A 10,434-nucleotide genomic window follows, 5' to 3' on the forward strand; every position below is an offset into this window, starting at 1 on the left:
CAAAGTCAAATACAAATCTAATGGTGATATTGAAAGGTTTAAGGCTAGGTTGGTGTCCAAGGGGTATAACCATCAAGAAGGGCTTGATTATAATAAAATATTTTCTCTGGTAATCAAGATTGTTACTGTCATATATGTCATCTCAAAGGCTGCTATTGAGGGGTGGCACATACATCAGATGGATGTCTATAATGCCTTCTTGCAAGGTGACTTACCAGATGAAGTCTACATGCAACTTCCTGAGAGCTTCACAAGTCAGGGGGAGACTCCTACGGTTTGTAGACTTGTTAAGTTCCTCTATGGGCTGAAACAAGCTAGTCGACAGTGGAATGTAAAGCTGACTGAGGCTTTGGTGGCTCAAGGTTTTGTTTAGAGCAGTCTAGATCACTCTCTATTTACCTTGAAATAAGATATCAATATTGTCATCATTTTGATGTATGTTGATGACATGTTGATCACTAGTAATAATCTTCAGTTGATCACTGGTAATAATCTTCAGTTGATTGAAAGCACAAAGCAGAAGTTGCACCAAACCTTCAAGGTGAAGGATCTTGGTGAGCTAAAATACTTTCTGGGGATGGAATTTAGCAGGTCGACTAAGGGGATTCTAATGAATCAAAGAAAATATTGTCTTGACCTTATTGGATAACAGGGACTAGGTGGAGCAAAGCCAATGAAAACTCCATTTGAATACAATCAGAAACTTATAGTAAAAGAGCTTGATGATATCACATGTGTAAAGGGAGATGAATTATTAGAAGATAAATGAAAGTACCAAAGACTCATTGGGAAGCTTTTATATTCTACTCTAACAAGGCCAGATATAGCCTTTGGAGTGCAGACATTGAGCAAATTTGTGCAGCAGCCTAAGAGCAGTCACTGGGAGGCAGCCTTGAGAATTGTAAGGTATGTCAAAAAGGAACCAGACATGGGTGTAATGATGAGCAGTGAGAAGAGCAACACATTGAGTGCATATTGAGATGCTGATTGGGCATCATGTCCTAATACTTAGAAAGTCAGTCACAAGGTTCATTGTCAAACATGGGAACTCACTTATCTCCTAGAAGTTTAAGAAACAAAATACAGCTTCAAGGAGTTCAGTAGAAACAGAATCCAGAAGTATGACTTGGACTGTTGCAGAGTTGATATGGTTGATAGGGTTGTTTAAAGAACTAGGGGCAGAAGTAGAAGTGCAAGTAAAATTGTTCTGTGACTATAAAGCAGTCCTTCAAATTGCTGCAAATTCAGTGTATCATGAGAGGACAAAGCATATAAAGTTGGACTGCCATTTTATCAGGGAAAAGATACAGAAAAGGATCGTGAAAATAGTGCATGTGAGCTCTAAAGAACAACAGGTAGATATACTAACCAAGGCATTGTTGAGATCACATAATAAGTACATGTTATCCAAGCTGGGAGTGCTGAATATTTTTGCACCTACCAGCTTGAGGGGGAGTGTTGGAATACGAGTAACTTGAGCGGAAAGGTGGTTAACATTTGTATAAATACAGATACAAGGAGAATGATAATCAAGCTCTTTCATTTTTAGAATATCTTAGCTCATTTGCTCATATCTCTCTCGTTCATTTCTCTCTCTCGATATCCATTAAAGCAGAGCTTGAACTCTGTGGAGAATGGCATAAATTCACAATATAAGCATCATTTTTAGAAATGAAATAAGCATCATTTCTACTCTTATTAAATGATATTTAAATAGTTCAATACTTTTAATCTGATTCCAGCAAGATAATTACACTTCTAAATAAGTGACGATGGCTTTGCAAGAAAAATAAAATACTAATAATAATAATACTAAGTGATGAACCGCCCAACTGATCAACAAAATACAGTATAAATTAATTTGAAAATTACGTTCATTATTGATTATCCCTTTGTTTCTTTTTGCAGACAACAAAAAAGATTAGTGGCAGTGAGAGGGAGGAAGAGATCCGTACAATGCTCTTTGTAATTAGTTTTTAGTGATTGGCAACTTAAAATTCGGGAAATAGACAGGAAACTAACCTCAAGGGACTTTTTCTCCACTATTTTTCTATTTGTGCGCGTTATCCTTGCTCACGATCCTCCCCTATATATAGAACTACCAACTATAGAATAAAAATAATATAGAAATCAAATTGAAGAAAAGAAATAAACAAATTCGAAAGAAATGGCAAGCATGTCTCTAACACCTACTCTTACAAAGCTCCAAAATGCTAGAGCTATTATTGGTCATACCTCTTTGAGCTCTAGAGTTTTTCTTGGTGCACCACCCAGACCTCTTCAGGTGACCAATTAATATCTATATACCAATTTAAGTTATATACACTTACGGTTTAAATAATTTTTACATTATCATGGATTATAACAAGTTATTAATTACTATATTTTGTACGTATTGAAGTTCTACTTATTATATAAGTATCAATTTTTACATTTTCTAATTGGATTGATCTATGGGTAACAGACAGATAAACGCCATCTAGCGATAGCAATTAAAGAAGAGGCTCGTAGCGCAGCTGAAAAAGGAGCTGATGCAGCGAAACAAGGCGCTGATGCGGCCAAAAAGGCCGGCCAAGAAGCCAAAAACGAGACTGCCAATGTTGTTGATGAGGTAATTAATTAATAATAATGTCTATATCCTTTATTTATTTTCTGCTAAACATATAATATAAAATCGGAGTACTAATATTTGATATGAAATTAGGCTATGCGGAAGACGAAGGTAATGGGAGATAAGGTGGCGGACGCAGCACAGGACATTGCTGGAAAAGCAAAAGAAACAACACAAGAGGCGTGGGGATCAGTTAAGGACACCACACAGAAAATGAAAGATACAGTGATGGGAAAGGTCGAAGAATCCAAAGAGGCTATCAAAGATAATGCCAACCGCAACATGAACGCTAAGAATTAAAAAAATTCTATGCAGAGACATTATCTCTTAAAATTGAAACCGCAGACACAAGTTTGCTGAGTTTTATATATAGTGAATGTGTAGATTGATTAGAATTTTGTTTCTTTGATAATTCATTCAGGCTTGTGTGCCCTGATATATAGGTCACCACCTGTGTGTTCGGACTATTTTAATTAGTCATTATATGCATGAGTTCTTATAATTCAAGTGTGGAGCGACACCGCCACATTATCTCAAAAGGACAGTACAAGAAAGTTAAAATATGAGGATATTTTTTTAAATGTCGTTTTAAGTCTCACAAATGTTACAAAATGAATTGTCAACATTCATTTGATACTTAAATCAAATATCATAAATTTCACTGTTGAAAATTTTCCGAAATTTACATTAATGTCAGCAAATAATTAGTGACATTTATCAAATGTCACCAATTTTTATTTTTAACTCATTCTAGTTGCAACATATAAAGAAATATTGGCAAATCATATTCATCCTTGCTACACATATATAGAAATGTCAGTTAGATCATACACATTGCTACACATATAAAGAAATATCGAGAAATTATCTCCAATTAATGGATAGTGTTTTCTTCCTTTTAGATACTAAATAAAATGATAAATTCTAATCTAATACCACAATCATTCACATAATTTCGACAGCAAACCAAGGATAAATGAGCAACGTAGAAATTAAAAAAATAAGGTTAAAAGAAAGTTAGCAGGTAACCACTATAGAAATTATATAGCAAATGGTATCACATGAATGTTACAAAGTTACAACTTTTGTAGCTTAAGAACTTTCATCATAAAGGCAAAAATGAGTGAGAAACTTACTTAGCTTATCGAAAAAGAAAAAACAATAATAAATTCAAGTTTACCAGAATAAATGAACATCAAATGTGTATATGTCCCTTAAAGTAAGAAAATGGCAAATAAAAGATGCTTGAACGCATATTTATTTTGTAAAATCAATGCGAAAGGAAGGAAAAGTTCTCTTTGTTAAGTTCTTAATGTACACCAAATATTTGTTGGACCTCAAGTTCGTATGGGCCAGCCTAGTAACAGAGAAATATCCAATCAGTCTAGTAGTGTAACGTTTTGGCTTAGCTGATAATTCTTTTATTTATGGCCTGACCCGGCCCAGATGTATGTTCTGTATATGTAGTTAGGAGTTTATTCCACACACGTGTAATTCATTTTGACATCATATCAATAAAATTGATCCGATATTTTTCTCTCCACTGTTCTTCACATTTCCCCTAATAGTTGGGGTTTGCTTTCACAGATTTCCGCCATTGGTCTCGATTGAAGATGTTAACATGGTATCAGAGCCTAGAGCTCGATAGATTACAACACCACAGTTCGTCCGATAGTACCCTTGGGGTCAGATTCTCCATGTTCTGCTTTTTTCGGTGACGGCTGTATCGGAGCTCCATTTTTTTTTTCACGGTGAATTTAGGTTGCATCTCTTTCTTTTTCGTTCTACTGAGGAATTTTGGCACTGTTTCTTCATCTCTACTTGGTTGATTGTGATTAATTATTGCTGATTTTTAAAAATTTGAAACCCTAATTTTTTGACAATCATGATGAGTACTACTAGCGGTACTTCGAATATAAATGTATCATCTACATCATCTGAGTCCACTTTTTCTACTGTGGAACCTTCGTACCCACTCTATCTGTATCCATCCGATTTTCCTAGAACTGTTATTGTTGCTACTACCTTCAATGGTTTGGGTTATGGGAGTTGGCGTAGAGGAATGCTGATAGGTCTCTCGTGTAAAAACAAGCTAGGATTGATTAATGGAATGATTCCTAAACCTAGTGCAGATTTCCCTTTCTATGAGCCTTGGTGTCGATGTAATGATATGGTTATTGCTTGGATTCTGAATAGTTTGGACATGAAAATTAGAAAGACTGTTATGTACACAGAATCAGCTGAAAAATTATGGAAGGAAATAGAGCAGCGTTATGGAAAGCCAAATTGAAGTAAAATATTTCAGATACGCAAGAAAATCTCTTTCATCTCTCAAGGATCTTCCAACATAGTATCTTATTTCAATAGGATTAAGAAACTCTAAGATGAGCTATCATTTTCTATATCCAATCCTCCTTGTGTATGTGGGTGCAAGGAAGCCTTTCAGAAAATAGAAGAAGACCAAAAGGCCCACCAGTTTCCAATGGGTTTAAATGAGAATTACTCTAACGTGAGAAGAAATATTTTGATGATGAAACCCCTTCCAGATATAGATATTGTGTATGCAATTTTGATTGAGGATGAGAGTTAGGCAGATGTTAAAAATCCAATTCCCTCTTTCAGCTCAGAGTCTGCATCATTCATTACTGCAGTTTAGAAACCACTTTCTATTGGAGTTCAAAATCCATATAATCAGAGAGTCAATTTTGATCCTTCTAGGAAAGTTAATTCTAACTTGGTTTGCAAGTATTGTAAGAAGCCTGATCATTCCATTGAGAAGTGTTATAAACTACATGGCTATCCAACTGGTTATGGAGTCAGACTAAGGAGAAATATTTCATGTGCTCAAGTTTGTGACTCTCAGATGACATGGCATTATCAATTGGCAGGTCACACTCAGATGGTAGGGCATTCTGAGAATTATGGAACAGATAGTTCTAAGGTGATTCAGACTAATGTTGGAGGTCATGTGTTAACTAAGGAGTAATATGACCGGCTCTTTCTCTTATCCAGCAATCTAAAGTCTCCTCTGCTGCTCAAGATATTTCTTCGCGGTCTGCTAATTTTGCAGGTATGATAAACTCTACTGCTACTAGTTCTGATGGTATTCTTGCTTGCAATGTCTCTAGGATAGAGAGTAGTATTTGGATTATAGACTCTGGTGCCACTAATCATATGACACCTTATAAATCACTTCTTAAAGATATCAAACCTCTAACTTTTCTTTATCTTGTAACTCTTCCCAATGGTTACAAGGTTAAAGTGACATGTACTGGAACACTTTCTTTATCCTCTGATATTTCTCTTCCTAATGTTCTTTTGTTCCTTCTTTTCATTATAATCCGATTTCTTTGTCTTGATTGCTATTACACCTAACTAGTTATGCGCTTTTCACACCTACTGCTTGTATCTTGTTGCATGGACCTTTTCTGAAGAAGCCACTAGTTCTTGGTAGACTTCAGAAGGGGTTATACCTTCTGCATTAAGATACTCTTTCTCACATTGATTCATGTGATTCTGCATTTGTAAATACCATAACTGCCATCTTGATGATTCTAATAAGAGCCGTTCTGATTCTAATTTTGAGTCTACTTGATTAAATGATAATACTGTTAATACTCTACCTTTTACCTTGTCTCTTGATCATATTTGGCATTTGAGATTGGGCCATGTACCTTTTGCTAAAATGAAAAATATCCCTTTTCTATCTGATAAATTACCTAAGAAACAATCCTTCTTGTGCCCTATTTGTCCTATGGCTAGGCAACAAAGACTACCATTTTCTGAGAGCACCATTCATTCTTCTACTCCTTTTCAACTAGTTCATGTTGATCTTTGGGGACCCTATCACACCCAAACTTATAATGGATTTAAATATTTCATTACTTTTGTGGATGATTTTACCAGGGCAGCATGGACTTATCTTTTATCATCTAAAGCAAATGCTTTTACTATACTTAAATCCTTTGTCCTTATGATTCAAACTCAATTTGGTTGTCCTGTTAAAACCATTAGGTCTGACAATGCTTTTGAATTGGGTTTTAGTTCTGAGGGAACTTCTTTCTTTTCTGCTCAGGAATCCTCCACCAAATTTCCTGTCCACACACACCTCAGCAAAATGGTGTTGTCGAAAGGAAACTTAAGCACTTAGTAGAAACTGCAAGGGCTCTTATTTTCATATCTAAATTGCTTGTTAAGTATTGGGGTGAGTGTATTTTGACTGCTACATATCTGATAAACAAATTCCCTTCCCTATTACTACAAAATAAGTCACATTTTAAACTTGTGTATGGTGCTTCTCCTTCTTTCACTCATCTTAGAACATTTGGATGCTTAGCTTTTGCTACTGTGCCAAAGTCTTATAGAGACAAATCTAAATCAAGAACCATCTCCTCTATTTTTATTGGTTATAGTCCTGGGAAGAATGCCTACAAACTACTGAATGTTTCTTCCTTAGTCATCTTTCATTCTAGAGATGTAGTTTTTCATGAGCATGTCTTTCTATTCTCTACGTCATCATCTTTTTCTTCTTCTCATTTATTTCCTCCTTCTTTCTCTAATCCCCCGGATTCTCCTCCTCATGTAGTTCCTTCTTATTCCATTCCTTCTTCCACATTTGTTTTTCCTACTTCCTCTTCAGAACCTTTTCCTTTTTCATCTTCTTTTGATTCTAATCTTCCTCTAAGGAGGTCACAGAGACCTCATCAAACTTCTGATTATTTGAAGGATTATGTCTGTACCACTGTATCTAAGTCTGGACCTTCTCTTTTACCTATGTTCTATCATTAAGTTGTGGGCCATCCTGCTTGGCAAGAAGCCGTGTTGAAAGCGTTTCAAGCCCTATAAGCCAATAACACTTGGGACATAGTGCCCCTTCCTCCAGGGAAGAAAGTCATCCCTTGTGAGTGTGTATATAAGATTAAACAGAAGGCTGATGGGTCAGTTGAGAGGTACAAGGCTAGATTAGTCATTAGAGGGGACAATCGATAGGAGAGTATTTATTTTAATGAATCCTTTTCCCCTATGGTAAAATTAACAACAATCATATGTCTATTATCTGTAACTATTAAAAGAAATTGGACAGTCTTTCAATTAGATGTCAATAATGTATTTTTATATGGGGACTTAGATGAAGAGGTGTTCATGAAGATTCCTCAAGGTCTTTCTATCCAATCTATTTCCTCTTCTTCCACTACTCTAGCATGCAGGTTGAACAAGTCCCTTTATGGACTTAGGCAAGCATCGAGACAGTGGTATGCCAAATTATCTTCAGCATTGCAATCTAGAGGTTTTCATGCTAGCCTGAATGATTACTCTTTATTTACTAAGTTGGTTGATGGTTCTTTAACTGTTGTTGTTGTGTATGTTGATGATATTCTTGTTGCTGGAGATAATCTGTCTGAGATTACCACCCTTAAGCAATTTCTGGATGCTGAATTCAAGATCAAAGATCTTGGAGAACTTTATTATTTTCTTGGATTGGAGATCACTAGGAAGCCTACTGGATTCCTAGTTTGTCAGCACATATTTATCATGGACCTCCTAGATGAGTTCCATTTCTATGATGTCTCTTCAGTGGTGGCTCCTCTTGACCCTCATGTCAAGTTGTTTGTTGAGCTTGGTGAGCTTTTGCTTGATCCCTCTCTTTACAGGAGGCTTGTGGGTAAGCTAAATTATCTTCAGCATACTAGACCTAATTTGTCTTTTACAGTCCAGCATTTAAGCCAATTCATGTCTGCCCCTAGAGTTCCCCATTTGAATGTTGCTTTACATGTCTTGAGATATTTGTGTGGTACTAGCACTTTGGGGTTATTGTTTTCAGCTGGTTCTCCCTTTTCTCTCCAAGGTTATTGTGACTCTGATTGGGCTAGTTGTGCTTATTCAAGGAGGTCAGTTAGTGATTTTATTCTGTTTCTTGGTGGTTATTCTGTCTCTTGGAAGTCTAAGAAACAACCTACTATTGCTTTGTCATCTACTGAGGCTGAGTATAGAGCTTTGAGGTTTCTTGTTGCTGAGATTACTTGGATTCTCCGGCTACTTGCTGAGCTTGGGGTTTATTCTCTCACTCCTGTGGATGTGTATTGTGACAATTAGACAGCTGTGCATATTTCCAGAAACTCAGTGTTCCATGAGCGTACCAAGCATATCTAGGTGGACTGTCATTTTGTGCGCAGTGCTTTGACATCTGGCATTATTGAGCTTCACTCCATCTCTACCTCTTCTCAATAAGCTGATATTTTAACCAAGTCATTACTAGGTGCTCAACAACAACTCTTTATCTCCAAGCTTGGAATGATCTCCCCTTCCAGCTTGCGGGGAGGTGTTGGACCTCAAGTTCGTATGGGCCAGCCTAGTAACAGAGAAAGGCCCAATCAATCTAGTAGTATAACGTTTGGGCTTAGCTGATAATTCTTTTATTTATGGTCTGACCCGACCCAAATGTATGTAGTTAGGAGTTTTATTTCACACACGTGTAATTTATTTTGATATCATATCAATAAAATTGATCTGATATTTTTCTCTCTACTATTCTTCACATTTCCCCTAACAGTTGGGGTTTGCTTTCACAGATTTCCACCATTGGTCTCGATTTCAGATGTGAACAATATTTTTGTCTCAAGGGTAGTGATGATGATTGTCGAAGCTTGCCTAGTGCGGTTTACATCCCCTGTGTGATTTGCAGGTTATTACACAGTGGGGTTTACCCAGTGCGCATAGAGTGCTCACCCGAAGGGCAGAGGTTGTACCGGCTGCGGGTTTTCTTGGGGTTCCGATAAAAAAATCTATCATTTGAATTTCGTTGGGGAAAAAGGTAATAACATTCATCACTCTACATTAAGTTATGACTTATAACTCAAAAGTAAGATGGAAAAACAAAGGAAATTGACCTAATTCTTTATCAAAAATAAAATTAAAATTGATGAAAAAGCAAAAAATAAATAAAGAAACTTTACCTTTCATTGAGCAGTCTAAACTATTATCTTGCAGATATATGAAAGCGCTGAATAAACGTATCCAAAGATTTTTAGAAAGTACCAATTTTGCAGGAAAAGAACCTTATAAATTGTAAGCTTAAGGCATTAGAGGCTGAGAAGAAGCTAACGTTTCGAAAGGCACCAGCCGAAGACGAATCGCCAGCAAGAAAGTCATATTAACACACTGACATTGATTAAAAACCTTAGAAGTTTTTAAGGTTAGAACCTTACTTGAGAAGAAAATAAAAAGGGGAAACAAAGCGGTCAATTGAACAATCGAAATATAAACTTACAGTTAAACAAATGTAGAGAAATTACAACGATTACTTGTAAGTATCAGTAATTACCGAGTTATGATATGACATTATAATTAAAAGTCACAATATTCTTGACATTTTTATCACTTTTTTTGAGATACAATATATTTTTGAGAATGTCGAAAAAGTGTGCCTTTTATGATATTTATCATAAATATCGCTAAATAAATATCATTGTACCCTAATTGCTTTTCATAATCAAAATGCCTATGTACATTAAACATAGCAAAATTATACCAACGTAAGTATAATATTTACGCTTAATTAAAATAGCTAATTTTGTTAATTTATCACCAGATTCATGAATTATAGGTTGAGCTTATTCCTTCGTTTAACATTTCTTAGCCAATGGACCCTGGGACTTGTACAATCATTTGGACATTTCTTAGCCCAATGGACCCTGGGACTTGGTACAATACTATCGATCAAAGTTTATAACCATGAACCAACCTTGTATTCATTAGTCCTACGATCCCGTATTCTTAGCTAGTTACGTTCTAACAGGACTAATCTAACCTTTGGAGATGTTATA

The 10,434-nt window shown here is 35.9% G+C and overlaps 3 protein-coding genes across 3 annotated transcripts; all 3 read left to right on the forward strand.

Moving 5' to 3' along the window:
* The first annotated feature begins 433 nt into the window (after positions 1 to 433).
* LOC138908846 (uncharacterized) lies at positions 434 to 979 on the forward strand. The gene is made up of 3 exons (XM_070199498.1): positions 434 to 541; positions 653 to 736; positions 842 to 979. Exons 1-3 carry the CDS (start codon positions 434 to 436, stop codon positions 977 to 979), a joined length of 330 nt encoding a protein of 109 aa, XP_070055599.1.
* A 1,110-nt stretch (positions 980 to 2,089) lies between these two features.
* Positions 2,090 to 3,113, forward strand: LOC104118902 (uncharacterized protein At4g13230-like). Its single transcript, XM_009630288.4, has 3 exons — positions 2,090 to 2,284; positions 2,465 to 2,611; positions 2,705 to 3,113. Exons 1-3 carry the CDS (start codon positions 2,168 to 2,170, stop codon positions 2,909 to 2,911), a joined length of 471 nt encoding a protein of 156 aa, XP_009628583.1. The 5' UTR covers positions 2,090 to 2,167; the 3' UTR covers positions 2,912 to 3,113.
* Positions 3,114 to 4,496: 1,383 nt separating this feature from the next.
* On the forward strand, positions 4,497 to 4,901 carry LOC104118903 (uncharacterized). The gene has a single exon (XM_009630289.1). It carries the CDS (start codon positions 4,497 to 4,499, stop codon positions 4,899 to 4,901), a length of 405 nt encoding a protein of 134 aa, XP_009628584.1.
* Positions 4,902 to 10,434: the final 5,533 nt, after the last annotated feature.

The sequence above is a fragment of the Nicotiana tomentosiformis genome, chromosome 1, assembly GCF_000390325.3.
Source record: "Nicotiana tomentosiformis chromosome 1, ASM39032v3, whole genome shotgun sequence".
Classification (NCBI taxonomy): domain Eukaryota; kingdom Viridiplantae; phylum Streptophyta; class Magnoliopsida; order Solanales; family Solanaceae; genus Nicotiana; species Nicotiana tomentosiformis.